The sequence below is a fragment of the Hippocampus zosterae genome, unplaced genomic scaffold (assembly GCF_025434085.1).
Source record: "Hippocampus zosterae strain Florida unplaced genomic scaffold, ASM2543408v3 HiC_scaffold_421, whole genome shotgun sequence".
NCBI lineage: Eukaryota > Metazoa > Chordata > Actinopteri > Syngnathiformes > Syngnathidae > Hippocampus > Hippocampus zosterae.
This window is the reverse complement of record NW_026262949.1, coordinates 2,500-22,048: the sequence shown is the minus strand read 5'-3', so window position 1 is coordinate 22,048 and position 19,549 is coordinate 2,500. Positions and strand designations below refer to the sequence as shown.

Genomic DNA, 19,549 nt, shown 5'->3' with positions numbered 1-19,549 from the left:
GCCTGTGCACCTACCTTGAGGCGATGGAAGCCTTGCTGCTGGCTGTCAAGGCCAAAGACCCTGAGGAGTTGGTGGCCATCCGGATCATCTCGTCAACCTAGCACATGATCCTTTTCCGACACGAACTGCACTAACTCGGCATCCACGAAGTGCTGCAACTGGCAAAGCTTCCACTCAACCGTCTACTCGTCCTCGAGCAGACCAAGGGCCACTTTTTCCTTAAAGAACTTAGTCTTGAATAGGAAAAGAGCACTTCCATTGTCCATAAGTACTCTGAGATGCAGATCGCGAGGGTTAAGGTGCATGGCAGTAGGGTGTTCGCGGTGCAGAGGGGGGCGGACGAGCTGGGCACGGTGGTGATGCTCCGAAGGGGGCTGTGGATGAAAATCGGCAAGGGTTCAGTCATGGCCATGAAAAGCGATGGGATTTGGATCGGCAAGGGCCAAAACCTAACATTCCTGAACCTGCCCGACGAGGACTAGCCACTCATCGAGGAGGAAGAGTAATACGATTGACCATGGCAAGTGAATTAAATTTATAGCAACTTAAATCAGTAACTTCAGATCCTATCTTCCCTGTATTTTATGAGAGACAAAGATAATCCTAGTTTAAACCGAGTTGTTTTGTGGGAATCCGACTAGCATCTCTCATTTTGTTTAAGTTAGATTTAATGGAGGGCATTTTTATACTTAAATTTTAATTTAACCCTATCACGGAATATTTGTGGAACCCTGCTGGGTTTGAGTGGTGGTTGGCAGAGTGACAGTTATTAATGTTTGCGTAAAAATTTGACATTCTAAGGGAGCTGGGGACTGGCAGCTATGGGGAGGTATTCCTGGCCAGGCGGAAGCAGGATCAACAGTACTACGCTGTTAAACGTGTCAAACTGGGCCATATTTCCGGCCGCTAACGGTAAAATTCGGTGAACGAGATTCGGCTTCTGGCCTCGATCGACCACCCCCCCACATCGTTAGCTACAAAGAAGCTCTCTTCGACGAGGGCTAACGATGTCTGTACATCGTCATGGAATACACGGAAAAAGGGGACTTGCTAAAAGCTATCAACCTTAGGAAAGAGCTGCGGCAGCGATTCCCTTAGAGCGAGGTCTGGAAGGCCGCGGGACAGCTGCTCGAAGGTCTGCATGAACTGCATCAGAACAAAATCATCCATCGGGACCTCAAGTCTGCCAATATTTTCATCTCCAAAAGCTCATACAAAATCGGGGACTTTAACGTTTCAAAGGTGCTCAAGGAAGGCATGGCGATCACCCAGACCGGCACGCCCTACTACGCCAGCCCCGAAATCTGGCGAGAAATGCCTTACAACGAAAAATCTGACATTTGGTCTCTCGGCTGCATTCTCTACGAAATGTGCGCCCTCCGTCCGCCCTTCGTGGCGACCACCATGGCCGATCTGGCCAGCAAGGTCACCCGCGGCAGGTTTGAACACATCTCCAAGAAATACTCTAAAGAGCTGAATGCCTTCATCGCCTCGATGCTGCGGGTAAACCCCCATCACCGCCCCACCATCGCAGAAATGCTGCAGAATGAGAACATTCCAGCATCGAGCGCCATGAGAGGAAGGAGAGCATGCTGCTGCGGACTATCAAGGTGCCTAAAAATCTACGGAAATTAACTCTTAACCTGCCAATTTCAAAGTACGATGACTGCAGTCCTTCGGAGAGCACGCTGCCCTCCCTCTCCCGCAAGAAAAAGGCGAAGGAATGCGTGTCGATGCATAACCTCCTTGACCCGAAGGAGTAGAGCAGTCGGCTAATCCCCAACCACCGCGAGAAAAGCCTGCAGCAGGTATTACAACCCAGCCGTATTCGGTTACAGGTCAGCCCGCCCGTCCACTACAAGCCTCTTCGAAGGCTGAACTCCCGCAGGCCGACACAGCTTCCCCCCGTCCTGCAGCGGGGACTAGCAGCCCTGCGAGTCAAGGACTGATTTATCATTATAACTTATTCACGGCTTCACCAGGTCGTAGCACTCGATCACGTCATTCTCCTGGAAATCGGAGAAGGACTTGAAGACGATCGTGCATTCTTCGCCCTGCCGGATCTCGTGGATCTCTTTCTTGAAGTGCTTGAGGGCCAGCACCTCCAGCCGCGCGCCCATGAGGGTGCCGCCCTGACAACGTCAAAATGAAGGCGCTTGACCAACTTGCCATCACGCACCCTGATTCCAGCCGCCGTGACCTTCTCCCTCCCATAGCTGACACTAAACGTCTTCAGGACCTCCGCAGAGCCACTGTCCACCTGTTGCAGCCCTTTGTTCTTCTTTAAGATGATCTCGCTCATCAACTTGTCCTGCACCTCGTAGATCACCTGCGAGCTGATGATCTTCACTTGAGAGCCGCTGTCTTCGATCGATTGGGGGATGGCCACGTCCATGCACAGGATGACGGCGTTTGTGTCCTGGGCCTCTTCGATGTCGCTGGGTGACAGCTAGCGACATCGATGCTGATCAGTTCAGAGTGACACCCTTTTGGAACGCCCGTCTCTCGGCTTCCTTGATTTCTGCCATGACCACCTCTTCTGTGCCTTTTTCCTTGGTCTTAACGATCAGGTGCAGCACTTTGTCTTTGAAAGAGGTGTCGTTGAAAAAGTAGCTGACGAACTCGTAATGACTTTTGAGCTATTGCTTGGCTTCTTCCAGGGCGGTAGGGTTGTCCTCCTTCTCGCACTGTTCGATCTTGGCCTTGAGTTTTGCCTCGACCTGGCCGTACTTTTTATGCCACATTTCCATGTAGCCCTTGTAAAACTGTTTTTTTTCGGTCTTTGACTTTAGCTAGAATTTAGGGGCAGGCCGAGGTGCAGGCTCCGCCTCCATCTTGGCAGTAGCCCCTCGTTTTTTTAACAAATTCGTGATCATCGTCGCCTTGGCCTCACTGTCAACCTCAAAGAAAGTCTAGCCGGAGTTAGGCAGATCCTTGCAGCCCTCAAACTCGACGGCCATCGAGGGCCCCGCTTTTTTTATTTCCACACCTGCTTCCAGAATACGCTTTACTTTAAAATGACTGCTGCCTGCTACCATGATCGACCCGTGCTTGATAGTGCCTCGAAACACGATCCCACTCAACAGTCGGCTGTCTTGCTGGTTACGACGGGACTCTAGCACAATCCCGTCGCCAGGGACATCGACCATTTCCTGGAGGCCAAGTGCCTTGGCCTCTTCCAATAGCAGGTCGAGAAGAAGGTCCATGTTGTGGCCAGTCTTGGAACTGACATGAATGCTGGGCACATTCCCGGTATCAAGAATGCCCAGCCCTGCTTATAACAGCTCCAGTTCCACCCTGGTCGGGTCTGCCCCCTCCATGTCGATTTTCGTGATGGCGACGATGATGGGTATCTTGAACTCCTTGATGATTTCGATCACCTCGAGTGTCTGGCTTTGAGGGCCTTCGATGCTGGACACCACTAGCACCACGATGTCGGTGGCGACTGCCCCTCGGGCTCGCATGGCTTTGAAAGTGTGGTGGCCGGGCGTGTCGATGAAGGTAAGGGCCCGGCCTGCTAGTTCAGCAGGAAAGGCAGTCAGCTTTTGCGTGATTCCGCCAGCCTCTCCCTCGGCGATCCTGCTTTTGCGGTAGTAGTCAAGGATCGACGTCTTGCCGTGATCGACATGCCCCATGACCGTGATCACCGGCCGCCTGGCCACGTTCTAAGGCAGATTTCCTATCCATGGGCGACAGCCGTTCACCAAGCAGATAGTCTCACGCTCATTGGCAGTAAGCGCCTTTTTGTTCAGTATCGGGAACGTGATGATCTTGTCAGCCGGCATTTCCAAGCCCGCCACAACCTCCTCAAGAGAAGGCTTTTCCCGAAGGGTCAGCAGCCTCAGCCTGCTCTTCGAGGCGATAGAGGCGGGATTATTGTAGGCGATGGTCCGGGCCAATCTTAACATTTTATATCAGAGGCGGATCATGTTTTGCTGCAGCTCGTTGTCCTCCTCGCCAGGGTTGACCAGGCGGATGAAAGGGATCTCGTAGATCTTTTTGGGGTTGATGATGAGGTTGGGGTTGAATGGGTCGAGTTCCTTGGCCTTCTGGAAGTCTGCCGCCGCCTCATCGTATTTCCGCAGGGCTTTGTAAGCGAATGCCCGTCCGAAATATGCGTTCGCGTTGCGAGGCTGCATTCTCAGCACTGTGAAGAAATCCTGAACGGCCATGGAATGCTCGGCAATGCGGAGGTAGGCCTTGGCCCGCTCATGATAGTAGCAAGGCTGGTTGGGAGCCAAAGCGATCGCCTTCCCAAGAGGCTCGATAGCCTGCTGATGCAGCTCCAGATAGGCGTAGCTAATGCCGAGATGGTAGTGGATATCCGCCACATAAGTCTCGTAGGGGTGATTTTCCAAAGCCTAATAAAGATCCTTAATGGCCTTTTTGAAATCCTTGTTCTTGAAGAATGCGATGCCCCTACGGTAGAGAATCTGAGGGTCCCCTGTCTTCTGAGTCAGGGCGAAGCTGAGGTCCTCGATGGCGCTGGGGTACTACTTGATGTCCACGTAGATGTTGCTGCGGTGGATGAGGAACTCGATGTTGTGCCGGTCTTGTTTCAAAGCTGCGTTTTGGTAATACAGTGCTTTTTCGTAGTCCTGCAGCAGTCGGTAGGCCTGCCCGATGCCCGAGGCGATGCCTGGATTCGTGCTGCCCAGCTAACTAGCACGCTTCAGGTCCTCGACCGCCTCCTCGTAAGAAAAGCCTTCGCGAAGCCGGGCCATCTCGATCTTGCTGATACCACGATAGTAGTACACTTCCGCGTAGGTAGGCTCCAGCTCAATCGCCCGCGTGAAATCTTCAATCGCCTTGGCATGGCTCTTGTTGTCCTGGTATACCAACCCCCTGCTTTCCAGCACCAGCCGATCGCTACCGATCGTCGACAGCACCTTGGTAAGGCTGTCGATCGCATCGGCCAGTCTTCCGCCCCGGTGCTGCATGAGCCCCAAGTGGTACAGCGAGGGGACGTTGGCAGGGTCGACTTCCAAGGCCTTTTCGAAGAATTGGATGGCCCTCTCATAATCCGTGTCCTGATAGGCAAGTCCCTTCGAATGGAAGAATTTCGGGTTCTGGCCGTCCAGCTCGATACTGCGGTCAAAGTCAGAATGGCTTTCCGGGATGCGGTTGAGCGCCAGGTATGAGTTTCCCCGGTTGTAGTAGATCCGAGAGTCCAGGGGGTCCAGCTTCAAAGCCTTGTTGCACTCCTCGAGGGAGAGGGAGTACTCCTTAAGATGGTAGTACGCCAGCCCCTTATTGTTGTAGTACTTGGCCATCTGGTCGTTCAGCTCGATCGCCTTGGAAAAGCGGTCAAGGGCCAGGTCGTACTGCAGGTTGTCGAAGTAGGCCATGCCGAGGCTGTTCTGGGCCTCGGGGTCGATCTTGTTCAGCTCGCAGGCTTTGAGAAGGTCCTCGATGGCCCGCTCGAATTCCTTCTCATAGCGAAGACAGTTGCCACGATGCAGGTAGGCCTTGTAGGACCCCGACGAATCCTTGATCATGCTCAGCGCCTGCGTGTAGTCATCAATGGCTGCCCTGAAATTCTTGAGCCGAGCGTGCACCAGGGCCCGGTTGAGGTAGTTGAATCCCTCATTAGGCTTGTGCTTGATAGCCGACTCGAAGTCCGCCAGGGCCTCGTTGATGTGCCCAAGCTGCAGCTGGCAGTTGCCCCGGGACTGGTAGTACGTGCTCTCGTTGGGGTCGAACTTGATCGCCATGATGAAGTCGTACAGGGCCTTTTGGTATTCCTTGATCAGCATGTAGCAGTCCCCTCGCGCGGCCATGTACACCGCCTGGATCTGGTTCTGCCGCTCCTGGCCTGTGTTGGTGGTGAGCTGCGTGATGGCGTTGTTGAGGTGGTCGATCGCCTTGTTGATGTCCGTTTTGTCCTTGCGGTCGCTGTCCTCGAACCGCCTCTTGAGACTGAGGCCCTCGGCATAGCTGTCCGAGGCGTTTTTAGTGCGACTGGCGACCTCCTTCAGTCCATTCTCCCGCTTGGCAGGTTTAGTGGACTTCTTCTCCTTGGCAGGCTCGGCAGGAGATCTCTTCTTTTTTGTATCCGTCTTCTCCTCCCTCTCCATTAATAACTGACGTGTATGCGATCACCCCAATAATATGATGTTGAGGAGGCTGGCCCGTTCCTTCAAGAAGAGCAACGCTGAGTTCAACCCTGACCCCCGCAGCTACACTCACCACCTTGGAGAGACTCCTGCGCCTGCCAAAGTGCTGACCGTCCAGGTGATCGACTTCGATGGCAAGCCTGTCTCCGATCTACACAAACAACTCGACAAACAGCTGCTCAACAAGGTGCTGCGGACCATGATGCGCTGCGAGGAGATGGACCGGTACCTGTACATGTCCCAGCGGCAGGGTAAAATATCATTTTACATGCCGTCTTTCGGCGAGACTGCCACCACGGTGGGAGTTGCGGCCGGGCTGTAGCCCCAAGACGCCATCTACCCCCAGTACCGAGAGCAAGGCGCTTTCCTCTTCCGAGGCTTCACAATTGACGAGGTGATCGCGCAGTGCATCGGCAACCGCAAGGATAAGGGCAAGGCCAGGCAGATGTCCGTGCATTATGGGTCACCTGACCTGAACATCTTCACGGTTTCGTCTCCCCTAACTACTCAGGTGCCGCAGGCCGTGGGGGCAGGCTACGGGTTCAAGCTGCAGAAGGCTGATCGGATTTCTTTGCCTTTCTTCGGGGAAGGGGCCACTTCATAAGGCGATTTCCATGCGGCCATGAACTTCGCGGCAACCCTGTCCTCGCATACTCTATTCGCTTGCCGCAACAACCACTATGCTATCTCCACGCACTACAGTGAGCAGTTCAAGGGAGACGGGGTGGCCAAGCTGGCAGTCGGTTACGGTATGCGGACAATGCGGGTGGACGGCAATGATGCCCTGGCCGTGATTCTGGCCACCCAGCACGCCCGCCGCTAGATCCTGCGCACAGGAGAGCCTTTCTTCATCGAGTACATGACCTACCGCATTTCAGATCACTCAACCTCCGACCACTCCAGTCTCTACCGCGAGGACCATGAGCGTGATTCCTGGCAGGTCAAGAACAACCCTATCAACAGGCTGTCCAACTACCTCAAGCTGAGCGGACTGAAGGAGACCTCTGATGCGGAGGACTAGCAGTTCAAGCAGCAGACCAAGGAGGAGATCATCCGTCTTTTGAAGGCCAACAGCGAGGAGAAGCAGCCCGCCATCTCCCAGCTCTTCGAAGATGTCTACGACGTCAAGCCAGCCAGCCTCCGCGAGCAGGAACAGCGGCTTTCCGCCCACCTTCAGGCCAACCCCGATGCCTACGACCTCTCGAAGTTCGAATGACCCACATCGACCTATATGTACCAAATAGAGCATGAAATCCGACAGCAGGGTCAAGAACATCCTGCTGCTTGGTGAGAAGGGGGTCGGCAAGACCACCTTCCTGGGGACCTTTCGGGCCAGGCAGGCGGCTGAGTTTGATGAGGCCACGGGTATAGAGCTGGCAGAGTTCTTGTACTCAAAGGGGCTTACAATACGGGTTTACACAACCAACTATCCTGAGAAGTTGCTGGAGCCTCATGTCTCGCAGTACAGGACCTTGCTGCTGATGTTCGATATGAGCAGGCCTGAGACCTTTGAGAGGCTGGCCTCGCGGACGGACTTAAAACTGCTCTCTGCTAAAAAGCAGATCTTTTTGGTGGGGAATAAGGTCGATATCAAGGAGATGTATGAGGAAGTGGCTTATCAGTTGGCTGATAAGTGGAGGGGAGAGTTCTTTAGCTGTTGCTCAGCTACCGGGGATGGCGTGCAGAGGCTACTGGAAAGCTGTGGCAAGGAATCTGCCGAGCCCATAAAACTGACCCAAAATCCATAAAACAAGGGGCGATGCTACTGAGCGTTAAATTTTAATGATTAAACATATTATACGGCCAAGAACTTGCAAGGTCTAAACGCTAGTTTATAATCACCAAAGCAACGCTCTTTAATTCCTAAATAGAAATAAATGTGCATTCATTGCTATGGTGGCCGGGTTGTTATATACTTTATTGCGTAGACAATAACACCAGAAAAGAGCACTGCTAAAGACTGGAATATGGCAAAGCTCAGTGGCGCCAAAAGGAGTAATCGAACGTTTTTATAAACGAAGTACATAGCAACCACTGAAACTACGATCGCCCTCCGGCACTAGCCGAACAGCATTGCAAAGAGAATAACTTTCAGCACTGTCTTCAACCCTTCCAAGCATCTCCCGGCACTTATGTCCTGCCGCATATTTCTAGAGGCAGTTCCAGCAGTACACGTAATTGCATTGCGAGCAGGTCATTAAATTACAGCCGTTGGCCTTTTCGGTATTGACTTTGCACTTCGGGCAGAGTTTTATCTAGCTCTGGGAGAGGAGTTTAATTATTAGCTCGAGGGTTGCGGTGTCGCATTTGCCTTTGTGGGAAAGAGAGTGACAGAGCTCGCACATTCTGGCATGGCAGTTTGGGCATGCTTATTTTTTTTGATGTTAAAAAAGGGGTTTCGCAGTTGGGTGTGGGGCACCAAATTCCCCCTTCTTCCAGCACCTTGGAGTTACGGAGAAGTCTTTAATATTTATCAAACAAGTTGTTATTTGTGTATAATTTGATTTCTTGTTTATTGAATTTTGAAGGGCAGTGTTAAATTAGACATTTGATGAATTTAACTTCGCCATTGTTTATTTTGTGCTTGAGGTAAGCATCCAGACAATTTAGGCAGTAAGCATGCTTGCAGGCTGTTGGAACAGCCTGCTTGCTTTGATAATCCCAGCAAATTGGACATTATCTAGAGTCTTTATTATCGCGAGAGGCTTTCGTCACCTCACGGTATAATGCCACGGGGGATTACTTTTCCTTGCCAGAGACTTTCTTTTTCTGACTTCTCATGCCAATTTAATAAGTATAGGCTGCAATAGATTAGTCTATATCGAAAATCTGGCTTGTGAAAGGATTTCAAGCTTTTCCAAGATAAAAATAACCCTACAAACTATTGTAGCCAACTGGGAGAGCATGTGCTCGCCTAAATCAATAAAACCAGGGCGATGCTGACCGTCGTAATCATTAGGCCCATTCCTGCGCCCGTTCATACGACTGCAGCACAAAATTCTTTTTCCTCAGCTCTTCTCGCAACTCCCTGCACTCTTTCTCAAAGCGACCTCCTTCCTCCGCCCTGCGCACCACTGTCTCCAGCTGCCTCTTCAGCCGGCGCTCGTTGCCCACCAGGTCGATGATCTCCTCTCGGTATTCCAGGATCACCTTCCGGGACTAGGCCTACTATCGGTTCTGGAGGCGGTCGATCATCCGCTCGTTCTCACGTTCGAGCACGAGCAGCTCCTTTTGCAGGCGGATCTTGGCTGCAGTCAGTTAAGCGACTGTTTGCCGAGCCTCCTCCTGGTCAGCCTTCAGCTGCTCGCATGTGCGGCTGAGCACCTCCGCATGCGAGTCCAACCGAGCCAGCTTCTCCTCAAAGGGCAGCTCCTCCATCCCAGAGGCCAGCATCCTGCCGAGCATCGCATCCGCACTGGTCAGCAACTTGGTCAGCCCATCATGGTTGACCGAAAGGTGCTCTAGTTCAGCGAGCAGTTCTTTGAACTTGTTCTAATGTGCGACTTTGATCCGTTCCACCTCAAGGCGGGTGTTTTCATTGAGTCTTTCTTAGAGCGCCTCGTGTCTTCGTTATAGCTACTGGACCCGCTTCTGCTCCTGCTGAAGGTCGGAGTCGAGGGTCCGGGCTTGCTCCCGCTCTCGGGTGATGGTGTGGTGTAGCTACAGGTTCTAGCGCATTGCGAGGCTCAGCCTTTCTTCGCTTGAAGACAGCAGTCCTCGCAAGGTGATGATCTGCTTCTCCTTCTCGCCGACCAGCTACAACTGCTTATCATTGATCATCCGGGCCTCGGCCAGCAGTCCCTGCAGCTTGTCATGGGCCTGCTCCATCAGCTGCTAATGGTCAGCCTCCTTGTAGCGCAGCTCATCGGCCTGGAACCGTACTTTGTCTCGTAGCACCTTGAGTTCATTTTCTAGGGCGGTTTTGCTGTTCTGAAGTTCGAGCAGCATCGCATCGCTGAGCTGCCTGCTGTTGCTTTGCTACTAGAGCTGCTGCTAGAGGGCGGCCTGGCGTGTCGATTTGTAGCGCAGTGCCTTTTCGTATTCCTGGCAAAGCAGTCCCAGCTCCGCATGCTATCCCGCCCGCTCCGCCAACTCCCCTACAAGCCTTTCAATGGTCTCATCCCTCGCACCAATCAGCTTGACCATCCTGCCAATGCTATCCTTGTCGGACCGGAACCCAAAATGTTCGAGATTCTCTTTCTAAAGGGTAAGGAACTTGGCCTGCTCTTGGACCAGCTTGCCTAGCTCCTCGTCTCGGGCCAGCTCTCGGTGAAGTCGATGTAGCTGTCTATGGCCTTCCTGACCGCACCCTCCGCCCTCCTGGCAGTCTGCGTGTCTAAGGGACAGCTCCCGGTGTCGTGCCTGCATCTACTGGGTTCGAAGTATGATCTTGCTTGACATTTTCTCATATTTTTTGAGTTGCTCCACCGCCCATCCTTGCAACGACCCCCTTACGTACGCCGCCAGATATTCAGAAGCCTCGGAGTCCTGATCCTGGCCGGCCGGCAAGGTCGGCCCCGGCAGCCCGTCAGTCTCGAACTTTATTGTAAACCTGACAGTGCCGATTGACCCGAATGTTTTTTCAACGGTCAGGGCGTTATGCCCCTCGTTGAGGATCGACGACAGGTTGAAAAGCGTGTAACCGCCGATTTTTACACGGCTGGAGTCGAGCAGCAGCAAGAGAGTCAGTGAGGAGGGGCAACTCACGAAGCACCCACTCTCCTGGTCATGCTCGATCACCAGCTCGCTACTAAACCCCTCCTGGAGGGCACCACGGCCCCTGCAAAGCTCTATAGGAGGGCTGCTCAAAGCCAGCTGCTTGCCAACCTTCCACTCCAGCTGCACCCTCCCGACCTGCATCTCTGAGACCGCGAGTGCCATCTCCGCCAGTGAAACCTTCACCTTCTGCTTGTTCATGCAATTAAACCCGCATTAGATATGGATTTCGACGATGAGGCAGAGTACGAGCGGCTGGACCAGGCGCCCACCCGGGCCAACCCATACTTCGAGGCCCCGCTTGAGGAGAGCCCTCCGGAGAGGGAGGTGGAGTCTGCTTCGAAGCAGGAGCCTGTTGAAGTTGAGTTTTTGAGGCCGAAGGAAGTCACGAAGGGGATTGTGCTGATGGGCCACTGCAGGGCACTGACTTTACACCGGATTTGCACAGGAGGCCTGCTTCGAGCCCGTGTTCTATCCCGTCTAGACCCCGAGCAACTATAGCTGACCCGCAACCTACTAAAATCCACTTCCGCCCCCTAAAAGCGAGTCCGTATCGTCAGCAAGCTCATGCTCTAACATTTCCCCTACAGCCTCGACCGCTAGCCTCAAACCGACATGCCCTTCAAATTCGATCGATATGCCATCCCAGAAGACTCTTATTTTTAGGAGCCTCTGAGCGAGGGATTTGGGGATCGTCTGGCCGCGCATCTAGAGGTGGGGTCATATTGCTATGAGGAACTGTTGGCTGTATTCTTGGTGCTTGGCGAGGAGCTGGGGGTGGCTGTTCGGAAGGTAGAGGCGATTGACCTGGCGCCTGCGAGGGTGAACAAAAAGGCGTTTTTGTTTGCCAAGAAAAAAGGCAAGAAAAAGAAGAAGACCCGCAGCAAGCGCATCATCTAGGAAATGCAGTCCTTTTAGAACAGCATGAGCCACGAGCTGCCTCGATAGGCCTGCCCGACCAACGATTTCCCGCAGTGGACAGAATACCTGGGCGAAAAAGGATGGCTGCCCTACGAGCCGGTTTCCATGAGCTTCGAGGACAGTGAGCTCGTGCCTTTCTATGTCACCAAGCTGGAAAAGATCCAGGCTGTGCAGGTCATCGCCGTAGAGGCTCTTAAGATAGCTGTGCCAGGCCGGGTCATCGGGAATGCCGTGGTGCTGGATCGCACGGCCTTCTACTGCGAAGGCTGGCCAAGTGTAGAGATGAACCGCCGTAGGCTGGCAATCACGGCCTTCCTGGGCCAGCTGGACTCCCTCTGCAATTTCAGCGGGCCTTTACAGTCCTTGTATCCTCACCAACCAAAATCCTGGAAAAAGGATGCCCGCCGTGCAGAGAATATAAAATTAAGTGTGGTTCCGAAGACAGAACCGGAGATGCGGAACAGCACCGTGTACTGCACGATCCCCCTGCTGCGGCCGAATGAGCAGCTTGCCAAGACTGCAAGGCCGACCGGCCACATGCTCAAGTAGGATGAGGTCTACCTTCGGCAGGACGTGGAAATACTGAGGACCAGGACCGGCTGGAACATAGAAGGGCGGGACGTTCCGATTGACGCGCAGCCTGCCAAGACCACCATCGAGAAGAAGAAGAACAGACTGTTCTACAGCGAGCAGCAGACCATCCCCTTCAAGATACGAACGCAGGAGGACGGCTCCTTCGTGCTGAACGAGTACGGCAACATCTACGACTACGAGCATGCCCGCCTTCCGCCCGAGCTGATTACCGTTCCCCGTCAGAAATTCATCACGACAGTCTGCAAGAAACTGGGCCTGCACTTCGCGGAGCTGGTGACCGGCTTCGAGATGGACCAGCTGATGTGGCACCCGATCAAGACCAAGCTGCTGATCTACCGCGAGGACCAGTAGCGGCTGGACCAGGCCTACACGGAGTTCATGCTTGAGAAGGAGCGCAAGAAGGAGGAGAAACTCCGTAAGGAGTTGCTGGCGAACTGGCGGGGGCTGTTCCGCCAGGAGAAGATCCGCAATGAGGTTCGAGACCGGTATGAGGCCGGTGAGTGACAGAATCCAATGTTCGCATGGTGCGTGCGCCGGACTAACAGAACCCCTGCTCGGAACAGCGAGCGGCCCAGCCTCCCTGAACTCTTCCGGCAGAAGGTCACGCCGGTCCCTGCCCCGCCCCCCAGCTCAGCGCCTTTCGAGACGGAGCTGGCCCGCCCGCAGCCCCGAGTGGAGCGTTTGCGAGAACTGGCCTGGCAAGGCATCCCCGCAGAGCTACGAGGCCGAGTCTGGCGACTACTACTGCACTACTAACCCCTCAGCAACGCAGCCGACACCCTATCCGCAAAACGCAAGGACTACTGGGCGATGACCTAACTGCACGCTACCGGCGATCCCACCTAGTAATAGGAGAAAGCCCGGCGCATCATATAGGGCGATGTAAGGCGCACTTGTCCTGATGTGCTGTGCTGACCAGAACGAGCTCCATAGGGACAAAAACGTGCAGGAGAGGCTTTCGAGGGTGCTGCTCACCTGGCACTTCCGGCATCCTGCCAGCGGCTACACCCAGGGCATTTCTGACATCACGACACCGTTCCTGTTGGCCTTCGTGGAGGAACGGGTAGGCGCGAACCCTTCCCGCGCAGGACTTGATTGCCTGCGCGGGGAGGACTGGTCGGCCATAGAAGCAGACATGTACTGGTGCCTCACGAAGGTGCTCGAGCAATTCCAGCAAAACTACCTCAAGAATTTCAAAGGCGTGAAGCTGGCCTACAAATCGATCGAGGAGTTGCTGAAGAAGATCGACCCCACACTCCACCTGCACCTGCAGCAAGAGCACCTCGACTTCTTCTGTATGACATTGCGGGAACTGACTACCCTGCTCATCCGAGTGTTCGACCACGGCCTGGTCACCCGCCTGTTCGACACCTACCTGTCCGCAGAAGACCGCTTCCCAACCTTCGTGCTATACCTGCTGGTGACGATCTACCTCCGACACTCAAATGAGATCCTCCAACTGACCGACTAGCTTCTCACACAGTTCATGCAGAGCCTGCCCAGCAAGTCCTACGGGCGGGCCGAGCTGGAGATGGTACTGGCGCAGGCCTACGTGTATATGTGCAACTACCCCCTGTGACATTATGTTTCATTATTTGCGGACCAGCCGTAGGGTCGTCCCGTCTTAGAGGGTGACTGTCTTGATGGCCTGTCCGTTCTAGGAGAGGTCTTCGGTTCGTTCGATCCGGAGGATCTGCAGTTGGCCTGTTACGAGGTTGGTCTAGAAGAGTTAGTTTTCGTAGACTGTGTAGCCGATTGATTTTTTCCCCTCTACTGCCCATCTGGCGGCATGCCGCTTCCGCCAGGTGACGAACTAGACCGCCAGATACCCTGCTCCGCCTGCCCCTGCCAGCGCCAGCAAAAGCCAGGTCCACCAGAGAGGATCGATGCCTTCCGGATCGACCAGCGTGCATCCCTTTGGCTAGCAATCGCATTCCATACCATTGAAGGAGCAGAACTGGATCAGCTTGCTAGTGTTGTTGTGGCGACTGGCTGCCGAGAAGGCCAGGTCCTTGCCGGTATATCGATTGTAACTGGCCAGCAGGTTATCAAGGTTACGGCCGACCCGAAACGAAGAATCCACAGGGACCGTGATCCTATCAGGCGAGGTGCTGTACTGACACGCCACGTCATAGAGCACGCATGACTTAAAAATCTAGGCATACTGAACCGCGTGCTCTGAAACCCCAATTTTAATTACCAGCAATATCATGGATTACCTGTCGGCCGACCTCCCTTCGAATATTAACAAAAACAAGGAGTTTGTGGCCGGGCTGGTCGATTCCCTGGTCGTAACTCGGGACTCTGTTGGGAAGTGCATGCAGGCTGTCGACCATGCTGAGTTCAGTCCTGAGCCCTACTCCTAGCACTCTGTCTATCTTGCCTTCAACGCCACCCTTGAAGCCCCTGCTACCATCGCCCTCGCTCTCAGTCTGCTGTAGGAAAAAGCGATCCGGGAATGCCGCATCCTGGACATCGGCACTGGTTCTGGCTACATGGCTGCCCTCCTCGCCCACCTCAAGGAAAAAGTGACTGTCGTAAGTATCGAGCATGTGCCCGAACTCGTGTAACAGGCACGGGTCAACCTCATGAAGGGGCAGCGAGGCCTGCTCGACAACGGTAGGGTCAAGATCCTCTGCAAGGATGCCTTGAAAAACCTGGGAGAAGACGTGTATCAGCTGATCTACGTGTCAGCTAGCTGCGAGTATCCCCCCAAGGCGCTGCTGGCCAACTTGCTGCCAGGCGGCAGACTGGTGGCCCCGATCGGCCCCGGCAATCAGCAATGGCTCACCGCCATCGACAAGCTCGAATAGGGATATTCCGAAAAGAGGGTCATGCGAGTCTGGGCCCCGCCTCTGGGCAGTCTCTAGGCCCAGCTCAAGAACGCAATTTGATCACAGTCTGGTCAGCCCCAAACATGCTCTTCCTTGCTGGATTGGAAGATTCGGAAGGGCCTTGAGCAGGTTGGGGTAGTGGCCCAGAAGTAGGGTCAGTTTTTCTTCGAGTTGCTGGTTCAACCCTCCGATCATCTCGATCTCTGAGGTCTCTCTGTTAAGGGCGGCTAATTTCGTGCGCTTCTTGTCGATCGAAGTTTTCAGTTGGTCGTTTCCTGCATGGATGCACTTCAGTTTAGCCTCTAGGTTACTGAGCGAACCCTTGATCACTACGCACTTGGTCTGCTTCACTGACTTTTCCTTCTCCTTGGGCCGCCTCTCAGGGCGCTTAGGACGGACCCTACTCTCTATGTTTTCAGTCTTGATTTTCTTGATCTTGCTTTCGATCCTTCTGATCTGTTTGTCCTTCGACCGCATGACGTCTACGCTGCGCTTGCTGAAATTCAGGGAGCGCTTGAGCTGGCGACTGCAGTCGGTCCAGTCTGCAACCGACTGACAGTGCGGCTTCTTCTTCTCAGTCTTGACAGAAGAGTCATGGTTGCCCCTCCGGCCGGGCGACGGGGTCTTGTACATGGGCAGGTTGTCTGTTAATAAATAGCAGGAATTACATGGGCTGCGCAGCTAACTCGAGTCTAAAATATAGTACTGACTTCGGCGACAGGCCGGTGGCGTTCAAGGAAAGGGAGCTGTACGACGAGGATAATTTTGCTATGATGTATCCTTAGTTTAAGTTTTAGCTGCAGTGGATGAGGGAAGAGCTGGTCTAACACAACTCCCTTCGCAAGAACCATGCTACCTCGGCTCTGAGACTCAACCTCCATCTCTGCGACCTCGCGCAGGCCCGGGCCCAGTCAGTCAACGCATCCCACGAACTGCCTCGCTCACCTATATTCTACAATCTTAAACAGACCGGCCAAAACGTGATTATCAAGAATGACAGAAAGAAAGAAAAGGCCAGTGAAATATGGTACAACACAATACTGGGATACGACTTTGAGTCGGCCAAGGGCTCGGAGAAGAGTCGGCAGTTTTGTCAGGTGGTGTGGGCGGCCACCAATGAGGTGGGGTTCGGCAGGGAGGGCGATACCGTGGTGGCCCTGTATTTTCCCTGCGGGAATGTGTAGGGAGAATATCAAAATAACGTTCACAGTTTATGATCACAACTCCATCACATTAAAATTATAGCTGACCAGACTTTTCTCCCTGCTACGAAACTTGCTCCTTCTGAAATCCATTTGTGAGCGGAACATACGCTCCGACTTCATCATCGCCTCCTGATTTTTCCGTAGGGATTGGATGGTAGCTTCCTGGCTGGCATTTTGTTCTTTGAGCTGGCTCGCAAGCCCCTGCATCTGGGAGGCCTGCTGCAACTGCTTATTCTCTCGTTCCCGACATGCCTCCATCTGTCCCTCCATATCTACAATTGTAGCTCGCAAGGCTGCCTCGTCAACACTCATTCTATTGAGGCGTTCTTCAAGCCGACATATTTCCTGGGCTTGCTTTACAATGTCTGATTCTCGTTTGGTCATGGCACTGGAGGTCAGCGAGCTTTGGGTCGATATCGTTTTCGAGGCAGGGGCTTGTTGAATCGATTTGCTTGTCGTTTTGGTCGGTATTGTCTGGACAGAGGCAGTGGTGGTTTCGGATAGATCCGTCTGGGTAGGACTCGTAGATTTGACAGATAGAGTCATGATTGAAAGGTCGAATGATTGCTTCAAACAAAATTGTCTTTATCGAGGCACTACTGTAATCGATGTTGAAGGAGAAGCACTAAAGATGCGAGGCCTGACTGTCAAAATGCTATGAGAAAAGAGGTCTGAAAAATCCAGTGTTTTAGTTTTTGATTTGGGCTTTGTAGGGTTTACTTTTTAAGAAATCCTGTAGACCTGAAAGGCTTTGCTTCTTGAAGGTGATTGATCCATTGAATTTTCTTATTGTGTTGGAATTTGTGGGACCTGAGGAACTTCGCTATTAAACGTCCATTGTTTAGACTAACCTTTTAATTTTAAGCCTTTGAAGGCTGGTTATTAATTATTTTAGGCTTTTTTAATTGGAACTTTGTGAATTTGTTCATGTGGTTGCTAAGAATCGAAAAAGGCAATTTAGATCTATTTATGAATCTGTTTTTTTATCTACATAGCGGTAATTTGTTAATTTTTTATTTTTCTTGGTTTGGCCTACCTTTTCTGATGTTTAGCTGACTGACTCCGTTCCCTCATAAATTAACCTGCGGTTTTGGTTTTTTAATCTTCCACTGCTAATTTCATTTACAATTCAGTAGTGGATTATAATTCTCTGCTAACCTTTTTTCGATTACAAGTGACAAATTAACCACCCGCGCCGCGCAAATCACTCTTTCTCAAAACGTCATCTGAGCACAACTTTTATACTTCCCTTGTATCATCAACCTGCTAATTTGAATATTTTTTAGGGATTTATTCTTTGGGAATAGGTTGCTAGGTCTTGGATTTGGGAGGCCTTGGTTTAAGTTGCATAGAGATTTTCTTTTAACTGGGGTCGATTTTATCAGTGCTTGATGGCTGTTGAACATACTGTACTTGGATCAGTTCTTGCTAAAGTTTCGTTTTTTGTTAAAACATTTATCTTAGCTTTGCCCAAGCGACTTTATTTGCTGATCTGAGTTCATCTTTGTTCACTTTCTGCTCTGACTAACTTGTCATCTCGGCTTTTTCTGTAAATTTCGATTGGCATGTAGGAGGCCTTGGTTTAAGTTGTATAGAGATTTTCTTTTAGTTGGGGTCGATTTTGTCAGTGCTTGATGGTTGCTGAACATAGTGTACTTGGATCAGCTCTTGCTAAAGTTCCGTTTTTTGTTGTGATATTTCCATTTATCTTAGCTTTGTCTAAGCGACTTTATTTGCTGATCTGAGTTAATCTTTGTTCGCTTTTGGCTCTGATTAACTTTTCATCTCGTCTTTTTCTGAAAATTTTGATTGGCATGTGACTTTAATGCTCTGCATTTATTTGACCTAACCCAGCGAGAGGTAGGCTACAACACTCTTCTTGAAAGCAATAGTATCTTTCGGCAAATATTACAAAACCTCTACAAAAAACTCACCGAACTCTAACTTCTCCCTAAACGCCTTACACAACTGCTACTTTTCAAAATACTCAGTTTTTTCAAGCCCGCGCACATAATCCTCTGCCCTTGATAAAATGTCTGTTAGCTCCTCTTTGATCTTGCCCAGCTCGGCGATGTTCTTAGGGCCGAGGTTTAGCTTGACTGCCTTCCTGCAGATATCCTTGGTGTAGAGGAGGTAGTCGATTTAGTTCTTGAGCAGCACGGCAGGGTGATTTTGGAAGGCCCTGTGGTTGTCGAGGAACTGGCCTACCATATCGATTGAGACATACATCCAGCGCGAGATCGGTTTCCCTACCAGTTTTTTATGTGCCTGCTTAACCGCCTCCAGCTCGACAACTCCTTTTTTGGCAATTTCATTCCACAGCTCTAGAACCTCACGAGAAAGAGTGACGAGGCTGATCTCGTACTTTCTAAGCTGAGTACTGTACATAGAGAAGACGCTACTGTCCAGGAACTAGTCCACTTTGTGCTCGTAGATGTATTCTTCGACCGACTGGTATGCCCCTGCGAAAAGGGATAGGTGCGAAAGCAATTATTCAACGATCTTGAACAGGATGGACTCATCGCCCACGATGAAGAGCTTGACAAGTAGTTTGATTGGCGAGATAATAAGCAAAGGTGTTTTGTAACATCCTGTAAAGCGCTGCTTGAAGATCGTGAGGGCGTGCTCCACGATTGCAGGGTTGGAGGTGCGCTGGTACTGATCCGCTAAGAAATCGATCGTTTCACTTGCAGTTTTGAGGTTTGATAGTTTTTCTAGAGTCAAACTGTATTCCATTTTAAATGGAAGGCAAGACAATTCGAAAAAGAAGCAGGAGTAGGAGCAAGTCCTTTGACATATTCGCGAGTGACTCTGAAGAGCTGCCTGTGGAAATCTTTCCTTTGAAGGGAGGAGAAGACCGTGAGGGATACTACATCCCTGCGCCCGGGCAAACTCTGGGGGATTGGAAAGTTACCTCAAAACTAGGAAGCGGAGTGTTCGGCGTGGTCGTAAAAGCCACAAACTCAAATGGTGAACAAGCTGCCATCAAAATCCTTAGACACAATCCCGAGATGGAGCGTTCAGGCCACATCGAAAAGGAGATCCTGGCCAAGCTGAACTCATGCAAATCCGCAAGATCACAGCACATCCTCAAACTTGTCACTACATTTTATCATGAAAAGACCTACCTCTGCCTGGTCTATGAACTGCTCGGGCAGTCTCT

General features: G+C 52.0%; 3 protein-coding genes across 3 annotated transcripts; 2 read left to right on the top strand and 1 right to left on the bottom strand.

The window, feature by feature from the left end:
- Positions 1–278: 278 nt before the first annotated feature.
- Positions 279–1,635, top strand: LOC127595193 (serine/threonine-protein kinase Nek2-like). The gene is made up of 2 exons (XM_052056831.1): positions 279–401; positions 1,099–1,635. The coding sequence occupies exons 1-2, from the start codon at positions 279–281 to the stop codon at positions 1,633–1,635; spliced, it is 660 nt and encodes a 219-aa protein (XP_051912791.1).
- Positions 1,636–3,914: 2,279 nt separating this feature from the next.
- Positions 3,915–6,077, bottom strand: LOC127595192 (tetratricopeptide repeat protein 6-like). Its single transcript, XM_052056830.1, has 3 exons — positions 4,668–6,077; positions 4,495–4,616; positions 3,915–4,299 (listed from the first exon to the last, which is right to left on the bottom strand). The coding sequence occupies exons 1-3, from the start codon at positions 6,075–6,077 to the stop codon at positions 3,915–3,917; spliced, it is 1,917 nt and encodes a 638-aa protein (XP_051912790.1).
- A 37-nt stretch (positions 6,078–6,114) lies between these two features.
- Positions 6,115–7,332, top strand: LOC127595191 (2-oxoisovalerate dehydrogenase subunit alpha, mitochondrial-like). The gene is given in 1 exon segment (XM_052056829.1): positions 6,115–7,332. A coding segment is annotated over 1 exon segment (1,218 nt).
- Positions 7,333–19,549: the final 12,217 nt, after the last annotated feature.

Bases quoted from the DNA above. Each gene is read 5' to 3' on its own strand.
- LOC127595193 (XM_052056831.1), top strand. From the start codon at position 279: ATGCAGATCGCGAGGGTTAAGGTGCATGGCAGTAGGGTGTTCGCGGTG. The intron at 402-1,098 runs GTCATGGCCATG...CGATTCCCTTAG, and splicing joins TGAAAATCGGCAAGGGTTCA to AGCGAGGTCTGGAAGGCCGC.
- LOC127595192 (XM_052056830.1), bottom strand. From the start codon at position 6,077: ATGGAGAGGGAGGAGAAGACGGATACAAAAAAGAAGAGATCTCCTGCC. The intron at 4,617-4,667 runs GCTAGTTAGCTG...GGCATCGGGCAG, and splicing joins CGGTCGAGGACCTGAAGCGT to GCCTACCGACTGCTGCAGGA. The intron at 4,300-4,494 runs GTACCCCAGCGC...TCTCGGCATTAG, and splicing joins ATCTACGTGGACATCAAGTA to CTACGCCTATCTGGAGCTGC.